The sequence below is a fragment of the Sus scrofa genome, chromosome 2 (genome assembly GCF_000003025.6).
Source record: "Sus scrofa isolate TJ Tabasco breed Duroc chromosome 2, Sscrofa11.1, whole genome shotgun sequence".
NCBI lineage: Eukaryota > Metazoa > Chordata > Mammalia > Artiodactyla > Suidae > Sus > Sus scrofa.
Window position 1 is genome coordinate 9,118,529 of NC_010444.4, and position 19,136 is coordinate 9,137,664.

Consider the following 19,136-nt stretch of genomic DNA (forward strand, 5'->3'; position numbering starts at 1 on the left):
TGCTTGATGCCAGTATTTTCATAGAGGAGCCCACAAAGTCAACAGATTTTACACCTAGTTAATAGTGCAGACCAAAGTTGATGGGATCCCTCTTGAATAGAAATAGCTATATGTCAGATGTTCTCACACTAATGCCTGCTGCTCTTTGCAGCATTTTAAAAATTGTCCTAATATTTTGGAGATCCTGTTGTGGCGCAGTGGTTAACGAATCTGACTAGGAACCATGAGGTTGCAGGTTCGATCCCTGGCCTTGCTCAGTGGGTTAAGGACTCCGGTTGCCATGAGCTGTGGTGTAGGTTGCAGATGTGGTTTGGATTCTTGTTGCTATGGCTCTGGTGTAGGCTGGTGGCTACAGCTCTGATTTGACTTCTAGCCTGGGAACCTCCATATGCCATGGGAGTGGCCCTAGAAAAGGCAAGAAGACAAAAAAAAAAAAAAAAAAAAAAGTCCTAGTATTTTAGTGACAGGAAATAAAATTCCTCCATTCTGTAGACTGCAAGTCTTAGAGATTATTATACAAGAAACTAATTTTTTTGGTTTTGGGGGAAAATGCTCAGGATGGCTTATTCATATGAGGACTTAGGGGATGTATTCATAGAATTCTTTAGCTTGTAATACTTCCAGTTAATTCCAGGGAGCTAGCTCTTTGCCTTGCCACCCCCCCCCACCCCTATTGTCATGTTTAAAAATAATCGGTCAGAGGAAGTAGTACAGATCCTGGAGTCAGGTATCTAGAAGGACGTAGAAAATTGCACAGTGGGAATTAAATAATTTGGGGCAACCGAAGTTATCTATAAAATGGGGACTATACCAAAAGATTATAGTGAAGATTGAGACCAGAGCTCAGGCTTGGTACATGACAGGCCCTAGATGTCACTCATTCGTGTAGCAAGTACTTATTGAGCTACTGTTGCTGCGGCCAGTGACTGATGGATGAATGAATGAATATGTGGAGAAAATCTGCGCACAAGGGCTGGAGATGAAGGGAAGGGTCTCAAAGCCACTCCCATGCACCCTACTTGGCTTCTAACTGCCGGCCACGGGCGCCTGACACGCCGGATATGACGTCACCACTCCCGTGGTTCCAGAACTAGGCGGTGGGACCGGAAATTGACCCGGAGGGGTGTACAGACTGACCGGAAGTGGGCCCCGACGGGCGCCGTCAGTCCCAGCTCCCGGGAGCCCGTCGAGAGGAGCGCGAGGAGGGCGGGACACGGGGCGGGGCCGCTTCAGGGGCGGGGCTTGAAGGCTGGAGGGCGGGGGGCGGGGACCCCTCGTCCCCGCCGCACCCGCCTGCCCCGGCGCCGGCGGCGGCGCGGCCATGAAGCTAAAGCTGAAGAACGTGTTCCTCGCCTACTTCCTGGTGTCGATTGCCGGCCTCCTCTACGCGCTGGTGCAGCTCGGTGAGCGGGGCGGGGCGGGGGTGCGGCGGGCCAGCCGGAGGGCGCCCGCCGCCGCGCATCCCGTCCCTGGGGCTGATCCCCGTGCAGACCCCATTCACCCGTGTCGGCCCTCCGGCAGCCCTCTCTAGACTCACCGCTGCTGCTCGCTGTATCTCGGGCGACAGCAGACTCCTTCCCAGAGCCTGCAAAGCCCCGCATGATCCTGCCGCGGTCTGCCTCTCCAACTCCATTTCCTTCCCCTCTCGCTCGCTCTGCTCCGGCCACACTGGCTTCATGAGTACCTCCAAAACCCCACACTCATTGCTCTCAAGCGCCTAACCGGTCCCCTCTGTCCGTAGTGCTTTTCTCCCAGCTCTTTCCCAGCTGCTTTTCTCATCCTTCAGGTCACAGCTCACATGTCATCGCCTCACGGAGGCCTTTGCTGATCACCTTAGCTAAAATAACTCTTCTTTTTCTGGGTTCTCTTCTAGTCGCTATTCTATTCGTTTCCTTCACGGCCCCTACCATAGTTTCTAATGATTTTATTAATTTTATTAATTTGTTTCTTTGCTTAGTGTCCAGCTCCTCCAATAAAACTGAAACCTCCCTGAGGGTAGGGACCATGTCTGATTGGTTTCCTGCAGCATCCCTGGCACCTAAGACAGTGCCTCCCAGGAGGAGCATTCAATAAATATTTATCCAGTGATGGAATCAATGAATTTAATGAGTCTTTGGTCACACAGCCAACGGAACAGATTGAACCCTGCCTCTTATGCAGGGCTTTAGAGACTGGGCCACTGCATGATCCTCAGGTATTTGAAAGTCTGTCCTGTTCTCGGAGAGCAGCTTGTTCTTTATGGCTCCAGAAGGCAACATGAGGACCAGCAGGTAGAAAGGGTGGAGGCAGATAATCAGCTCAAACAGCCAACTGAAAATTGTAATGGACGGAATTAATAAAGTTGGAGAGGGGCTGCTAATTGAGGCAGTGAGTTCCCCTCACCGGAGGTGTAGAAAGGCTGTTCGAGAAGTCGTAAGGAGAGCCTTGCATTGGCTAGTTGACCAAGAAGGTTATGGCCCTTTGGGATGCTGAACATACTGTGGTTCTCTGCCCCCCATCCCTGCTTCCTGGGACCAGGCCAGCCATGTGACTGCCTCCCTCCCCTGCGGGCAGCAGCAGAGCAGCTCCGACAGAAGGATCTGAGGATTTCCCAGCTGCAAGCCGATCTCCGTCGCCCACCCCCTGCCCCTGCCCAGCCCCCTGAACCTGAGGCTCTGCCTACTATCTATGTTGTTACCCCCACCTATGCCAGGTATGGGCTCTGGTGCAGCCAAGATCAGCATGGACGGGGAGTCTGGGGTTGATGATGAGTTTGGTGAAGCACTGGGCCAGGGGATATTGTTCAAACTAGGACATGCCAAATTACAGGCTAAATGAACCACATCATGACTCAGAGATGTGTGGGAAAACGTTTTCCTATTCATACAGACAAGGGGGAGTTCCTGAAGTTGCTCCGCGACAACGAACCTGACTGGTATCCATGAGGACACAGGTTCAATCCCTGGCCTCAGTGGGTTAAGGATCTGGCGTTGCCATGAGCTGTGGTGTGTAGGTCACAGGTGTGGCTCGGATCCTACATTGCTGTGACTGTGGTGTAGGCTGGCAGCTGCAGCTCCAATTCAACCCCTAGCCTAGGAACTTCCATATGCCAAGGGTGCAGCCCTAGAAAGCAAAATAAATAAATAAATATATTCCTTTAAACAATAAAATAAAATGTAGCTTTATTGGTGATACAAACCAACTGGGGGTGGCAGTTGGATCTCTAGGTAAAAGAGCTTGCTAACACCTCCCTGGAATCAGGTGGCTGACCACCTAGGCCTGGCATCTCTAGACCATCTCCCCCTGCCCCCGCCCACCAGCCCTGAAGGGGGCAGGCCCATCAGAAGGGTAAAGAAGCCTGCAAGAGACTGGGCCCCACCTTCCCAGTTCCTGTCTAAACTCAGACCAGTTTTCCTCCTCTGAAGAGGAATGAGCCGAGGGGCTACTCTAAACTCCTCACTGGAAACCCAAGAACAGGAGGCAAAGAACGCAGTCCTACTGATATTCTAAATAGTCATGATTTTATTTAATCTTGTAAAACAACCTTGTTGTAAAGTACTATTACTCCCAGAGTTCCTGTCGTGGCCAGCGGAAATGAATCTGACTAGTATCCATGAGGATGCAGGTTCGATCCCCAGCCTTGCTTAATGGGTTAAGGATCTGGTGTTGCTGTGAGCTGTGGTGTAGGTTGCAGAAACGGCTCAGATCCTGTGGTGTAGGCTGGTAGCTACAGCTCCAATTCGACCCCTAGCCTGGGAACCTCCGTGTGCCGCTGGTATGGCCCCACCCCCCAAAAAAGTACTGTTACTCCCATTTTACAGCCAAGGAAACTGAGGCTCGGGGAGATGGAGCCATTTCCCCGGCGTCTCACCTGACAAGGTACAAACAGATCTGATTTGAAAGCCTGTGCCCTTCGTTTATAGTGTCCCACCATCAGAGCCCCGGGGTTGAGGTGAGTGACAGGCATGGATTAGAAGAACAGGGGTTGGGAGTTCCCTCGTGGCCAGCGGTTAAGGATTCAACATTGTCACTGCCGTGTGACACGGGTTCAATCCCTTGCCCCAGGAACTTCTGCATTCCACAGGCATAGCCAAAAAAGAGAGCAAGAAAGAGGGACAGGGCAGGTGAGTGTCAGCGTGAAGTTGACAGGCAAGCAGAGTTTGGGTACCGGCCAGGGAAAGGTCACGGGGGATGCTAGGACTGGCCCAGGAGCAGCTCCGTGTACCCCCTGGAGAGGGCAGATGGTGTCTACTCCTTTCCCTCCTGCTGCATCTTTCCCCCTGCAGGCTGGTGCAGAAGGCAGAGCTGGTGCGGCTGTCCCAGACCCTGAGCCTGGTGCCCCGGCTGCACTGGCTGCTGGTGGAGGACGCTGAGGGCCCCACCCCATTGGTCTCAGGGCTGCTGGCTGCCTCTGGCCTCCTCTTCACACATCTGGCGGTCCTCACCCCCAAGGCCCAGCGGCTCCGGGAGGGCGAGCCAGGCTGGGTTCGCCCCCGAGGTGTAGAGCAACGGAACAGAGCCCTGGACTGGCTCCGCAGTGGAGGGGGCGCTGTGGGGGGAGAGAAAGACCCACCCCCACCAGGGACCCGGGGAGTCGTGTATTTTGCTGACGATGACAACACCTACAGCCGGGAGCTCTTTGAGGAGGTGAGTCCTGGGATGGGGATGGGGAAACGGGGTCAGGTGGGACCAGCTTTGTCCGCTTCTCTGGGTGAGGAGTGGGGAGCAGCGGGCGCAGAGGGACTCCAGGGGTCCTTCCTGCTGCTCCCGCCGCCCCCTCCTGACTGTTTCTTCTTTGCTGATGTCTGTTAGATGCGCTGGACCCGTGGAGTCTCGGTGTGGCCCGTCGGGCTGGTGGGCGGCCTGCGATTCGAGGGCCCTCGGGTGCAGGATGGCCGGGTTGTGGGCTTCCACACGGCGTGGGAGCCCAACAGGCCCTTCCCGGTGGATATGGCGGGATTTGCTGTCGCTCTGCCCTTGCTGTTGGCTAAGCCCAGTGCCCGCTTTGATGCTGCTGCTCCTCGGGGCCACCTGGAGAGCAGCCTCCTCAGCCACCTCGTAGATCCCAAGGACCTGGAGCCCCGCGCTGCCAACTGCACTCGGGTAAGGGGATATGGTGGGCATCGAAACCTGGCTCTGGATGATGATGGACGGGGGATGGGAGAGGTGGGATGAGGATCCCGGCGGGCAGGATCAAGGATGGGTATTTGTCTTGCAGCTCCCCAAATGGCTTGCTGGTAACGAACCTGACTAGCATCCATGAGGACGTGGGTTTGATCCCTGACCTCGCTCAGAGGGTTAAAGATCCAGTGTTGCCTCGAGCTGCAGTGTAGGTCTAGGATGTGGCTCGGACGGGCATTGCTACGGCTGTGGTGTAGGCCGGCGGCTGTAGCTCTGATTCAGCCATTCGACCCCTATCCCGGGAACGTCCATATGCCACGGGTGCAGCCCTAAAAAGACAAAAAAAGAAAAAAAAGAAAAAGGATGGATGTTTGAGCCAGGAGGGACCCTCCAGAGCTCAGGTTCAACCTTGATCTCTCTGCCAAAGGGGAAGCTGGGAGCCAGGGCAGGAACGTGGTCTCCTGCCACCATCTCTTGGCACCTCTGTGACACAGGGAGGCTGAGGGTTAACCCTATTTTATTTTATTTACTTATCTATTCATCTATTCATTTATTTATTGTCTTTTTAGGGCTATACCCACAGCATCTTGAGGTTCCCAGGCTAGGGGTCAATCAGAGCTGTAGCTGCTGGGCTACACCACAGCCACAGCCACTCGGGATCCAAGCCGCATCTGCAACCTACACCACAGCTCATGGCAACACCAGATCCTTAACCCACTGAGTGAGGCCAGGGATCAAACCTGCGTCCTCACGGATGCTAGTCAGATTCAGTTCTGCTGAGAGACGACGGGAATTCCTTAAGCCCCTTTTAGAGGCACTAAAGCCTCTCCCACGCTGCCCTCTGTACTTGGCAGCCAACACGGTGTGTGTAGAGGGGGCTAGAGAATCTGTTGTGTACTGAGTGCCCAGCTCTAATTGAAACCTTCCCGGGACAGGTTCTGGTGTGGCACACAAGGACAGAGAAGCCCAAGATGAAGCAGGAGGAGCAGCTACAGCGGCAGGGCCGAGGCTCAGACCCAGCTGTTGAGGTGTAACGGTGGTCCTGCCCTGCCCACCGCCTCATCAGGCACAGACCCTTGGGACTGGGTCCCCAGCCTGGCTAGGATGTGATTTTTTCCAAGTCCTGACCCCTCAGAGCCAGGAACAGGCCCTCTGTCCCTTTAGCCCCAGGGCGGGGCCCGGCTGCTTCTCCCCTCCCCCAGCCTGCCATGTGGCACTACCCACAGGCTAGGGACAAGCGGCCCTTGTGTTGAGCCAGACGGGCCCTCTCTGGGGCGGAGCAGATGGACAGACAGACTCAGGAGGGAGGGCTGCTGAGTAACTGGGTAACTTATTGGGGCTGGGCATGCACTGGGGGGCTGGAGGAGCTGGGCTGGACCCTCCCTGCCTGAGCATGCTGACCCCCTCCTACCTCCAGAATAAAAACTCTCAACCTAGAGGGGTCTCTGTTTTCCTTCACGTCTCATGTCGGGTTTTTTTGGTTTGTTTTTTGTTTGTTTGCTTGTTTCCCCTGACTGTGCTTGCGGGATGTGGACGTGCCAGGGCCAGGAATCGAACCCACGCCACAGCAGTGACCTGAGCCGCTGTAGGGACAAGGCCGGATCCTTAACCCGCAGCGCCACAAGGGAACTTCTCACCTTTAGTTTTTGCATTTGATCTTTACCCAGGGTCAAAAGCCTGGAGTCCTGGCTTCTCTGTCAGACAGAAATCAGGGGCCCCCTACCCCCTTGAAGAGAAGGATCAGTGGCTTCAGTCCAAAAGTTTATTGAGCCTGTGCCCCAGAAGCAACGCTTCCCATGTCCCTTTCCTACCACGGTGGGTGGTTCCCTGGTGGTTCTGGCCACGGGCAAGGCCCGAGGACCCCTGGCTTCCTCCCCTATCCCAGTCCAGCTCACTGACTATCCTGAACCCCTCTAATCCCAGAGCCCCCCTCCCCCACCTGCAGCCCGCTCGTCCATCCCTCCCCTCCCCCCATCCCCACCCCCAGCTCCAGGCCACTAGGCCTCAGGTAAACCCTCCTTGGGAGGTGCCTCTTCTGCTGGAGCCTCCTCAGGTGCTGGCCTGTGGGCCACCCCTCCCTGTAGCCATGCTGTTTTCAGCATGTCTTTCAGCCCACCGGGAAAGAGATAGCCCTGGGCCTCTTCCTCCCCATCGATGATTCCTCCGAGCCCCTCCAGGGCCGTCTGCAGGTACCGCAGGCCCAGGAGCACCAGTGTCTGTGGGGGAAAGCCGGGGGCAAGAGGTCAGTAAGGGTCAGCAGTTCCAGGGTCCCCCAGGCTTGGAGGTGGGGACGAGGCCCAGAGGAGACCTCAGATTCTTTGTCGACCCACCTGCAGCAGGAAGGTGACAGCCAGCATGTTGCCCAGTGTGCTCGCCAGCCCCTGCAGGTGCCCCAGCAGCACTTCGTGGCATCCTTGGGCCCAGAGGTTTAGGTTGGGCTGTCGGGGATCAAAGAGGGGGTGGGCGAGGGGGTCTGAGAGCTGGCTTTGCAGGCAAGGTCTGGGTGAGTGGGGATTACAGCAGGAGAAAGGGACCCCATCAATCAGGTATAGGCCTTCCACATTGCTCTGGATCCGGCTGCAAAGGGAGGGGCAGGGGCGTTAGGATGTCTGGAGATGGAGGCCCCGGGGGAAGAGCTGCAGGGTACAGGAGTGGAGAAGGGAAAAACGAGTGAGACAAGTACTGACTGCTTTACTATGAGCCAGGCATGCATAATTCATTTATCTTCACAGCAACCCTGTAAGATGGTGCTCTTATCTCCAGTCTATGGACGGGGAAATGGGCCCAGAGCAGTCTGGTAACATGCCCCGAGTCACACAGCTAATAAACGGCAGAGCTGTATTCCATTCTTTCCATCACTAGACGCTATTGTCTGGGTGAGATGGGGTTTCAAGGGAGGAGAGGGAGGAGGAGGAAGAAGAAAGGGAGAAGCAAATCACTCACTCAACCACGTCCTGGTCATTGGGATCCAGGTAACGGTTGCTGACCCACTGGATCCCAAACCAATCCTTGTACCCATGGCTCCCGCAGCAGTGGTGTCTCAGCTGCAGCTCATCCAACAGCCGTTTGGCATGACAGCGTCCGGGCACCTCTGTGTCCTTGTAGTGAGCCATGGCAGTCCCCAGGCCCTCTTCCAGGCCGGTGTCCAGAGTCCCAGGTAAAGCCAGGGCTAGCCCCAAGGCGAGGACCAGGAGCCCCCCGCCACCAGCTGTGCCAGCCACCAGCAGTGGGCTCAGGACCCCTCGCCAGGGAGGGTACTGAGCTGCATCCAGACTGGCCCTGCTGGCTCCTGAACCCACCAGTCCTGTGCCCAGAGCCACTGCACTGGCTGCCAGGGCAACCCGGGGCAGGGCAGTGAATGGGCAGGAGGGAGCCAAGAAGGTGCCAAGGTGCCACAGCTGCACCAGGAGGTGGCCGCTACAGAGGACGGTGAGGCCACCGACCAGCGCCAGCAACCAGGAGAGGAGCCAGAGCCCTTGCGCCAGACGGATGCGGGGCTGGAGGGGCAGCACCAGGGGCAGCACCGGCGCCATCTCCCATCTCTGCCCGAGGGAGAGCAGAGCTGTCGGGGACAGAGGTTGGCCGCGGCAGGATGCTGCGTCAGCCCAGCCCGGCTTGAGCTGGGCTAATGCCACCGTGACCCCAATACCTTGGGCATCCTCCCGCCACAGACTTAATAACCCGCCTCCCTGTCCCCTGCCAGTCCCAATTCGGGATGCCTTGGCCTTGCCCCTTCGGAAAAGCCCCGCCCCCGGGCAAAGGGCCTCTTTCGTGACCCCGCCCCTGCCCCCTCGCGGAAGTGGGGAGGGGCAGGTCGGTTCTGCCCTGAGAAGCTAGGGGCTGGGGGCGGAGACCTCCCGGCCCGCGCGCCTTCCCAGGTCCCCAGGGAGTCCAGGGGCCAGGATCCCGGAAGGGCCTGGAGGGCGGAGGCCGGAGGGGGCCAGGGGGTCAGCGGGCTGGCCCCGCCCCCGTAGCGAGCGGCGAGGCCCGGACAGGGAGGGGTTACCAGGCGGCCCGGCCCCCCCCTGGCCCGGCCCCCCTCCCGCGCTTCCTGGCGGCTCCGCGTCCGGCGCCTGTTTGTGCTGCGGCGCTGGGGCCCGGGACGGCCCCGCCACCCTACCCCCGGGAGCCGAGAGCGGCCCCGGGAGAGTCCGAGGCCCCAGTGGGCCCGGGAGCCTTCGGCCCCCGCCCCACAGCGCCCCCTCCAGGCCCTTTCCCCGCGCCCGACAGCGCCCCCGGGGGGTGGTACGGCTCCCTTGCGCGCGCGCCCCGTGGTGCTTCCCCTTCCCCTCTCCCTGGCCATGGCCCCGGCGGCTTAGACGCCTCCTCCGCCGCCGCCGCTCGGAGCAAGCCGGGGGCCGGATGGACGGGGCCGGGGGGCCCGGTGAGTACGGGGTGGGGTGGGCGGCGTGCCCCTTCCCGGAGCGCCGGCCGGTCGGGCGCTGCCATTGCCCGACGGCTGCCCTGGGCGTCCCCGCGTGCTCCTCGGGCCCCGGGGCTCCGAGCATCCTCCACTATTGCTCAGGTCGCTCTCCCGAGTTACTTGGGTCCTCCTACTGTCATTTCGGACTTCCCCGACGTCATCCAACCCCCCCATGTTACTCTGGGCCCCTCGAAGTTGCCCTGCCTCCGTGTTACTCTGGGCCTCTCTGCTTGGTATTTTGGGTCTTTTTACTTCTGACCCCCCGCCCTGATATTCGAGGCCCTTCACTCTGACTCTGCTCTCCACCGATAACCTCTCTTGTCACTCTCAATCCTCTTCCTCCCCCGAATCCTCGGGATGACTGTACTCTCGTGTCCCCCGCTTCTCTCCTGGGGCTCCCTCTCAGTTTCTCTGCCTTCCCTGGAGACCTGAACTTGCTCTGGGCTGGGCCCTGTCGTCCCTCACCAGTACTGCGCCTCCGTCTGGTCTGTGGTTCCCACGTTCCTCGGCAGTACTCCATATTTCCCCCCTGGTACTCCATGGTACTCCCTGTCTTTGCGGAGGCTGGGACGGCAGCAGGAAGGGAGCTCTGCCAGGTTCCTTGCCTGCCCTGCCAGAAGGAGGCCCTTGATCCCTTACCACCCGTCTCCTCCCCTCTGGGAGAGCTTCCAAGGCTGGAGCTGCTGGAAGGGGGCAGTCCTATTGGATAAACGTGAAAGTTGGGGTGGGGGAGAGAGTCCCGCGCTGCGCCTTTCCCCACGTGGTAGGTACATTCTGAGGGCTTCTTGTCCCTTTGCCAGCTGAGGGCCCTGCTCAGGAGGCCTTGCAGTCCCTGAGCCGGCGGCTTCAGGTGCAGGAGAAGGAGATGGAGCTGGTAAAGGCAGCCTTAGCAGAAGCCCTTCGCCTGTTGCGGCTGCAGGTGCCCCCCAGCCCCCTGCAGGACCCTGGCACACCAGGCCCTCCCAGGGACAGGTATGCATGCTGTCACCGCCTCTTCCTCCTCTTTCCTGAGGCCTCTAGGGGCATCAGTTGATGCACTGTCTCCCCAGCAGCCCTGCAACCCCCCCAGGACTGCCACCCACATGCAACCCCTCCTTCGTGAGCCGAGGCACGCAGACCGAGGTGGAGGTGGAGATGGAGCCATCCCCTGGCCCCCCTGGCCTGAGCAACGGGCCTCCAGCCCCTCAGGGGGGCAGTGAAGAGCCTAGTGGGACCCAGTCTGAAGGAGGGGGCAGCAGCAGCAGTGGCACTGGCTCCCCTGGCCCCCCAGGGATCCTCAGGCTGGCGCAGCCCCCACAGCGTACTGACACGTAAGTGTCTTGTGGCAGAGGCTGGGAGGGGGAGTTCCCGTTGTGGCTCATCGGCTTAAGAACCCAATTAGTATCCATGAGGATGCGGGTTCGATCTCTGGCCCCGCTCAGTGGGTTAAGGATCCGGCGTTGCCATAGGGTGCGGAGTAGGTCGCAGATGTGCCTCAGATCTGGCGTTGCCGGCAGCTGCAGCTCCGATTAAGCCCCTAGCCTGGGAGCTTCCATGTGCCGCAGGTGTGGCGCTAGAAAAACAGGAAAAAAGAAAAAAAAAAAAAAAAAGGCTGGGAGGGGAAGGAGGGTTGGGGACCATGGTTAGAGGGAATGGCTTTCACCTGCTTACTGTGCTCCTCCCAGGCCACGGAGAAATTCCTCCTCCTCCTCATCCCCTTCAGAGCGGCCTCGACAGAAACTCTCCCGGAAGGCAGCCTCCTCGGCCAACCTGTTACTGCGGTCAGGGAGCACGGAGAGGTGGGCGAGGCTCCCCCCCCCAACCTCCCCCCCCCCAGGCTCAGGCTCTGGACTTTCCACGTCCCTCACCTCACTTCCCTGGGCGGGGTGGGGGGACCTCATTGCCCAACAGGAAGAAAGGAACAGGCACTCCTGGGGCGCCCGCTGTGTACCCGGCACTGTGCTAAACCCTCGACCTCCTCCATCTCATTCAGTCCCCGTGACATCCTTGGGGGGTAGGTGGTCTCATGCTGTTCATTGTCCAGGTGAGGAAGCAGGCTCAGAGAGGGTAAGTCATTTGCCTGGGGTCACACAGCTAGAGGCAGGATTCCAGCACAAAGACTCTCCGCATCCAGTTCCCCTGCCCTTTCCACCGCATCACGACATCGCTTCCAAGCTTCCAAGAGGGTTTTCCAAAAGCACCCGTGATTTTGGCCCCAGACTTTCAGGCCTCTCCTGCCATCCCAGTCTATCAGGCTTTACCTCTATTCTAGAGAGCAAGGGGAAATCCTAGTGGCTGAGCAGAGTTGTCTCAGAGTCTGTACAGGCCTCTGGACACCTGAATTATTCGTTCTCATCCTGTCCTGGGCCTCTCCTTTATTCTCTAAAGAGAGATTGTCACCTTATCATCTAATGACTGTCATCTCTGGAATTCACCTGTCCCTTTCCTTTCCTCTTGAGCGATGATAAGGACCTTCTTGCGCAAGCTTTCAGAGCCCTCCCTGGACGGGGGATGTACCTTCTGGATACATTTTACGCACGGGGCAATGAAAAGGTTGAGAGCCAGAGGCCTGGTGGTCTGGGGGAAAGTGCCACCCCGCCTTGCCTCGTACGGGCATCCTCGTCCCCTTTAGTCTCCGTCTCCTGCCTGAAATGGAGGTAGAAGTCTCCCTCGACGCCAGAGCTCTGAATGCTCACCATGCACACTTAACGCCTGCAGAAGTGACGGTGGTCTCCCTTCCTGTGTCCCGCCCCTTCCCCATTATGTCTAGGACCTGACCCCAAGCCCCTGTGCTTTTCTCTCTTCCCAACAGCCGTGGGGGGAAAGACCCCCTCTCTAGCCCTGGGGGCCCCGGATCTCGGAGGAGCAATTATAATTTAGGTATGTACAGAGGGATCTAGAAGAACACGGACGGGGAATGGGGTGAGGGTTTGGGCTACAGCCCCGGGAACTCACTGGGGATCCCTGTGACGGATGGTGGGTGGGTTCGGCTCTGGCTTTCCTGCTGGTGGACCCCGCCCCCCCTTTTCTCTGTAGAAGGCATTTCTGTGAAGATGTTCCTTCGCGGCCGCCCCATCACCATGTACATCCCGTCTGGCATCCGCAGCCTTGAGGAGCTGCCCAGCGGCCCACCACCGGAGACCCTCAGCCTTGACTGGGTGTATCCTGCCCCCTGCAGTCCCATGGGAACCACCCTGCCCGTCCGGGACTCCCTCCCCCCACTCCCCCCCGCCCCCCCTTCTTTATGGTTTTCTCCTGGGTCTGCAGAGAGAGCCAGCCCCCCGCACCCTCTCTTCCATCCTTTGCCGACGGCGCTGGCAGCCAGAGCTCTGTCCTTCTCCCCCTTTCCTCATCCTGCCCTTGATCCGGCCCTTTCCTTGACCGCGCTCCCCACTCCAGTTATGGGTACCGGGGTCGCGACTCCCGCTCTAATCTGTTTGTGCTGCGCTCTGGGGAGGTGGTCTACTTTATTGCCTGTGTGGTGGTGCTGTACCGGCCCGGGGGAGGCCCAGGGGGTCCTGGAGGTGGCGGCCAGAGACATTATCGGGGGCACACGGACTGCGTTCGATGGTGAGGGTCCCGGGGCTTGGGAGCGGGCCGCTCTAGGCGCGGGGACGGTGGGCTTGGCGGGAAGCGGGTCTGGGCGGGTGCGGAGCAGCAGGACAGGAGAGTGGCTTGCTGCTCTGCAAGCACACAGATGGTGTCCTGGGTGGTCTTGAGAGACCGACCCCCTTCCCTAGATGTCTCCTCCCCCACTTAGCCTGGCCGTTCACCCCGATGGTGTGCGGGTAGCCTCAGGACAGACAGCCGGCGTGGATAAGGACGGAAAGGTAAGGTCACAGTCGAACACCCGGCAGACAGGATGAAATTCCAGCTCAGCTCTCCCGCACGCCCCTGACCCCTTCTCCTCCCCCAGCCCCTGCAGCCTGTGGTTCACGTCTGGGACTCAGAGACGCTGCAGAAGTTGCAGGAGATCGGACTGGGGGCCTTCGAGCGGGGTGTGGGGGCCCTGGCCTTTTCCGTTGCGGTGAGCTGCCCCCCAGGCCTCAAGGCCCCCACCTCCCTTGTCCGGGAACCCCCTTCTTGTCCTTCACCCCAGAAGTTCCAGCCTCCCCGAGCTCCCAGGTCGGTTCTCCCTAGACATATGGCCCCTCCTCCAGCTCTCAGCTGTCCTGGAGCCCCTTGCCTAGTTTAGACCCCTGGACCCGAGGCTCCCCGGCTTCACTCAGCCCCTGCAATGTGTGGCCCCTCCGTTCTCAGGATCAGGGTGCCTTCCTCTGCGTGGTGGATGATTCCAATGAGCACATGCTGTCTGTGTGGGACTGCAGCCGGGGCACGAAGCTGGCTGAGATCAAGGTGAGGGGTCCAGGTGGCCTGACGGGGCATGGCGTTGGGGCCCCGCGATGGGCGGACTGCAGACAGCGTCAGACTTCCCTGTCCAGGTACCTCCTTTCTGGTGGGTCCCCTGGGGGTGAAGTGGAGAGGCTGGACCTCATGGGGGACAATGAGTTCAGTTTTAGGGTGATGAATCACGAGCGGCTAGGAGTCCTGCTCTTAGGAGACCAGGACCTTGGAGGAAGGGTTGTCCTGAGGTTTCTGCAAAGAGTCGGGTAGAAGGAAGGTGCGCAGGGCTTGGGGTGGTTGAATCTAGTATCTTCCCTTCAGAGTACAAATGACTCAGTCCTGGCCGTTGGCTTCAGCCCTCGTGACAGCAGCTGCATTGTCACCAGCGGGAAATCCCATGTCCACTTCTGGAACTGGAATGGTGGCGCCGGGGTTCCTGGGAATGGGACCCTCACCAGGAAACAGGGTGTCTTTGGGGTGAGGTGTGGATGGGGGCAGGGCGGTGGGGGAGGGAGGGCAGAGCGGAAGTGGACGTATGGGTCTGAGCACTGTAGCCCCTGGTGCCCTTCAACTCCCAACTGTCTTGTGACCTTTAGCCTTTGCCCCGCCCTTTGACCTCCGCTCTCTGCTCCCCTCACCCCTAGAAATACAAGAAACCCAAGTTTATCCCCTGCTTTGTGTTCCTCCCGGACGGAGACATTCTCACTGGGGACTCAGAGGGGAACATTCTCACCTGGGGGCGGAGCCTCTCAGATTCCAGGACCCCAGGCAGGGGCGGGGCCAAAGGTAGGTGGTTGGGGGTGGCTTCCAGGAAGGCTAGTTCCCCAGGGGGGTCTGTGGACACTGAGCAGAGGATTTCCCATCCTTTTACCTTGAGAGGTGATGGCGCTCTATCAGAGAGTGGGACCCTCGGGGTGGGGGTGGGGGTGGGGGTCCAGTCTGGAAGGGTAGGGGCGGCATGGCAGAGGGAAAGGCCTGCGGCTTTGGAGTCTGCCAGATGCTGGGTTCAAATCCCAGTTTTGCCCCTAGTTGTCTGGCCTTTAGGAAGTTACTTCACTTCTTTGAGCCCTGGGAGAAGGGCTGAGGCTCAGAGACACCATCCAGTAGGCAGCCAACAGCCAGGTGTTCCTACTCGATTGTGACGGCCTGGGCTGCTCCTGTTCCCCACGTCCCTGCACCCCAAAAGCGTGACCCAGCCAGGACTTTGCCAACAGAGACCTACGGGATTGTGGCCCAGGCCCACGCTCACGAAGGGTCCATCTTCGCCCTGTGTCTCCGGCGGGACGGGACCGTGCTGAGTGGTGGTGGGCGGGACCGCCGGCTGGTCCAGTGGGGGCCCGGGTTGGTGGCCCTCCAGGAGGCTGAGGTGAGGCCTGGGCCGGGGACAGAGGAAGGAGGGGGAAGAGGAATGGTCAGTGGCGCTCTAACTTTCTGCCACCACCCTGCAGATTCCGGAACACTTTGGGGCCGTGCGGGCCATCGCAGAGGGGCCTGGCTCTGAGCTGCTGGTGGGGACCACGAAGAATGCGTTGCTGAGGGGAGATCTGGCTCAGGGCTTCTCCCCTGTAATCCAGGTTGGCGGGGGGGCGGGGCACGGGGGCAAGGGCTCCAGGAAGCAGGGAGGGGAGAGCTTTTGGGGAGCCGCAGAGGTGACAGCCCATACTCTGCTGCAGGGTCACACGGATGAGCTCTGGGGGCTCTGCACGCATCCCTTCCAGAACCGATTCCTCACCTGTGGCCATGACCGGCAGCTCTGCCTGTGGGATGGGGAGGCCCATGCACTGGCCTGGAGCCTTGATCTCAAGGTAGGCTCTGTGTCCCTGGATCCTCCTTGTCACCCCCACCATGACTCCTGTGGTCACCCCTCCTTCGCCAACATCCCCTTCTCTTCTGCTCCCAGAGGCAGCCAGTTTGTACTGGTGTGGCTGTACCGGCAGCTAAAATGTTCATTCTTCTGTACAGATGCCTCCAGCGGCCCCTCAGCACTGCCCTCCCTCAGCCCCTAGACCTCCCCCTGCCTCCACCCCAGGCCTCCTGTCCCTCTCCTCATTGAGAGGAGGAGGCTTTAGTGTTTTTTCCTTTTTGCCATTTCTAGGGCTGTTCCTGCGGCATATGGAGGTTCCCAGGCTAGGAGTCTGATCGGAGCTGTAGCTGCCAGCCTACGACAGAGCCACAGCAACGCAGGATCCAAGCCGCGTCTGCGATCTCACGGCAACACCAGATCCTTAACCCACAGTGCGAGGTTGGGGATCGAACCCACAATCTCATGGTTCCTAGTCGGATTTGTTAACCACTGCGCCACGACGGGAACACCGAGGAGGCTTTAGTGTTATCAGGATGACAGGGTATCCACCTTGGTTCCCTAGAAAGGCATCTCCCTGAATTCACTTTCTGCCTTCTCCCAGGAAACTGGTCTCTGTGCCGACTTCCACCCCAGTGGTGCAGTTGTGGCTGTGGGACTGAATACGGGGAGGTGAGAGGGAGCTGGGACTCCTGGGAGGGGAAAGCAGGAGGTATGGGAAGGGTTTCTGGGAATGGGGTGTGTGTGTGGGAGTGTGATCAGTGCCTGCTCAGGAGCCCCAACTGCACCTTCCTGCTCCTCAGTGCTTTTCCCTGTAGCCCGGGTCTCCCCTGTGGCAACTGTCACCACATCCTCCCTTCTAAGCCTGCGAGTGGAGGAGGTGGCAGCTCGGAGCAGAGAAGCAGCAGGGATGGAAGGGACCTAGTGAGGACTGACACAGGGAAGTGACAAACTTAGAGACGCCACAAAGCCCTTGTAGTTGGGCCCCTGTACCCCCAGCTGCCTTTGATCTGCCCTTAGCCCCCTGCTACTTCCCAGCATAAGAATGCAATGGCAGGAGTTCCCTGGTGGCATAGTAGGTTAAGGATCCAGCTTTGTCACTGCTGTGGTTCAGGCTCCTGCTCTGGCATGGGTTCAATCCCTGGGCCAGGAATTTCTGCATACCTCAGGCACAGCCAAAAAAATGCAATGGCAACCTCCCTGTCTGCATCATAGCTTTTCTGGGGGTACCTCTGGGGCACGCGGACTTGCTCACCACCACCCTGCCCAGGACAGGGATCCTCACACCTGCTTTCTGCCCCCCGCCCCCCCCGCGCTTCCAGGTGGCTGGTTTTGGACACAGAGACTCGGGAGATTGTGTCTGACATCACTGATGGCAACGAGCAGCTCTCAGTGGTCCGGTACAGCCCAGGTGGGAGCCACCCCGACCCCGGACCTAGACTCGCCCCTTGCCCTTCCCCCTCTAAGTGACTGTCTTTGTAGATGGGTTGTACCTGGCCATCGGTTCCCATGACAACATGATCTACATCTATAGCGTTTCCAGTGATGGTGCCAAGTCCAGCCGCTTTGGCCGCTGTGTGGTGAGGAAGCTGGGGTGGAGGGTGGGGCAGTGACATAGCAGGTAAACTAATACACTTCAGGAGGGTTGGGGAGGGGAACTGCTGGCCGCATTTTTAGTCTTTTGACCCTTGCTCCCAGGGTCACTCCAGCTTCATCACGCATCTTGACTGGTCCAAGGATGGGAACTTCATCATGTCCAATTCTGGGGACTATGAGATCCTTTACTGTGAGTGACAGTAGGGGAGGGCACAGGGAGAGGGTACTTGGGGTGGGTTTTATTTGTGTGGGGGGCTCCCAGTTGGGAGGGGATGAAGGGCGATGTGGGGAGCTCCAAGTGGAGGGGCTGTCAGAGAGGGGGTGGAGATAGGTCTGAAGTGGAGTCAGAATTTTACACATAGGAGAAATTCTGTCATTTGGACCAAAAAAACCCCACACCTACAGTTTTACACTATGTCTTGACCCGCAAAGGCCTTGAGGGAGTTGAAAAACGCACTAAGAAAAGATTGTTTTGGAAAAGTTTCTCCAGACAGGTGTGGAGGGATTGACTTATCTAGGGAGGAGGAACTGGGGAGGAACTATTGGGAGAACTTCAGCTGAGAACTCTGGAAGCACACGGGAAGTTCCCCCTGGAACAGTGTGGTAAAGATCCAGCCTTGTCACTGCTGTGGCTCTGGTTGCTGCTGTGGCAGGGGTTCCATAGATGGCCCAGGAACTTCTGCATGTCACAGGTGCAGCCAAAGAGGAAGCACGTGGGCTGAGTTTTGCCCTGAACTGAGGGCTACCATGGGGACCAGATCACATGCCAGTGCCTCAAGTATTTCCAACTTGGCCTTCTATGGCATCTTCCAGCTGAGGGCAGGGTGAGACCTGATCTGGGTGGGCTCCCTCTCCCCAGGGGACGTGGCTGGAGGCTGTAAGCTGCTGAGGAATCGCTATGACAGCCGAGACCGGGAGTGGGCCACCTACACCTGCGTGCTGGGCTTTCATGTCTATGGTGAGCAGGGACGCAGGGCCCCAGAACTATGCCTCGAGAGTCGGGGGACAAGGTGCAGACTGCCCGGGGCTCGGAATGCTGGGCATGTGTGGAGGGATGGGCAGATCCAGCCCTGGGGGGCCCCTCCAGCAGGCCCTTGGGACCGGGAAAGATTGCCTGGAACGCGGCTGGTGGGTGGCGGGACTGACTGAGCGCTGGAATTGGTGCAGCTCTGGGCTGTGGGTGGTGGCGGGGAGGCAGGGCTAAGGCCGACGGCTGTGCTAGGCGTGTGGCCGGATGGCTCTGATGGAACCGACATCAACTCCCTGTGCCGTTCCCACAATGAGCGCGTGGTGGCTGTGGCCGACGACTTCTGCAAAGTGCACCTCTTCCAGTACCCGTGCGCGCGCGCCAAGGTGAGAGGCCTCCCAGGGCCTCCGGGGACGGCAGGTCAGGGCCCTGGGGCTCCACGGCCGCTGCAGCTCGACCTTCCCTCCTGCCCAGGCGCCGAGCCTCGTGTACGGCGGTCACGGCAGCCACGTGACCAGCGTCCGGTTCACGTACGACGACTCGCACCTCGTCTCGCTGGGCGGCAAGGACGCCAGCATCTTCCAGTGGCGAGTGCTGGGCGCTGGGAGCGCGGGGCAGGCGCCTGCCACGCCCTCTCGAACTCCCTCGCTGTCCCCCGCCTCCTCTCTCGACGTCTGACCGCTGCCCGACGGGACCCACCGGCCCTGCAGCGTGGCCCCGCCCCGCCCAAGTTTCCCAGGACCCGGGCCGACCCAGTCCTAGACTTCGAGACATTCCCGAAAGCTCATTTCCCTGCAGGGGGCGAACGGCACCCCTGCACACACTGTAAAGACCCGCTGGCTGAGCCGGGCAGCCCCAGCCTGGGCCCTGACTCCCGCTACCTGCTGAGGGGCAATAAACCAAAAGCAAAGTCGCCTCCCGGTCCT

The 19,136-nt window shown here is 59.3% G+C and overlaps 3 protein-coding genes across 6 annotated transcripts; 2 read left to right on the plus strand and 1 right to left on the minus strand.

The window, feature by feature from the left end:
- B3GAT3 (beta-1,3-glucuronyltransferase 3) lies at positions 1,093-6,553 on the plus strand. Of its 3 annotated transcripts, none has more exons than XM_013994208.2 (5): positions 1,093-1,403; positions 1,958-2,692; positions 4,266-4,626; positions 4,792-5,082; positions 6,036-6,553. In XM_013994208.2, exons 2-5 carry the CDS (start codon positions 2,466-2,468, stop codon positions 6,132-6,134), a joined length of 978 nt encoding a protein of 325 aa, XP_013849662.1. In that variant the 5' UTR covers positions 1,093-1,403; positions 1,958-2,465; the 3' UTR covers positions 6,135-6,553. The 3 variants fall into 3 exon arrangements, with proteins under 3 accessions (XP_013849662.1, XP_003353876.1, XP_013849663.1); XM_003353828.4 differs by having other exon boundaries at positions 2,518-2,692; XM_013994209.2 differs by lacking the exon at positions 1,093-1,403 and having other exon boundaries at positions 1,410-2,194; positions 2,518-4,626.
- Positions 6,849-9,087, minus strand: ROM1 (retinal outer segment membrane protein 1). Its single transcript, XM_005660795.3, has 3 exons — positions 8,044-9,087; positions 7,431-7,677; positions 6,849-7,316 (listed from the first exon to the last, which is right to left on the minus strand). Exons 1-3 carry the CDS (start codon positions 8,631-8,633, stop codon positions 7,098-7,100), a joined length of 1,056 nt encoding a protein of 351 aa, XP_005660852.2. The 5' UTR covers positions 8,634-9,087; the 3' UTR covers positions 6,849-7,097.
- EML3 (echinoderm microtubule associated protein like 3) lies at positions 9,152-19,123 on the plus strand. 2 transcript variants are annotated; one of them, XM_003122621.4, is made up of 22 exons: positions 9,152-9,484; positions 10,324-10,495; positions 10,576-10,833; positions 11,188-11,301; positions 12,315-12,382; positions 12,539-12,662; positions 12,902-13,072; positions 13,263-13,332; positions 13,419-13,529; positions 13,763-13,858; positions 14,168-14,323; positions 14,491-14,632; positions 15,061-15,212; positions 15,295-15,420; positions 15,520-15,651; positions 16,252-16,319; positions 16,970-17,058; positions 17,130-17,227; positions 17,346-17,433; positions 18,103-18,201; positions 18,466-18,596; positions 18,685-19,123. In XM_003122621.4, exons 1-22 carry the CDS (start codon positions 9,463-9,465, stop codon positions 18,886-18,888), a joined length of 2,691 nt encoding a protein of 896 aa, XP_003122669.2. In that variant the 5' UTR covers positions 9,152-9,462; the 3' UTR covers positions 18,889-19,123. The 2 variants fall into 2 exon arrangements, with proteins under 2 accessions (XP_003122669.2, XP_005660851.1); XM_005660794.2 differs by having other exon boundaries at positions 9,188-9,484; positions 10,573-10,833.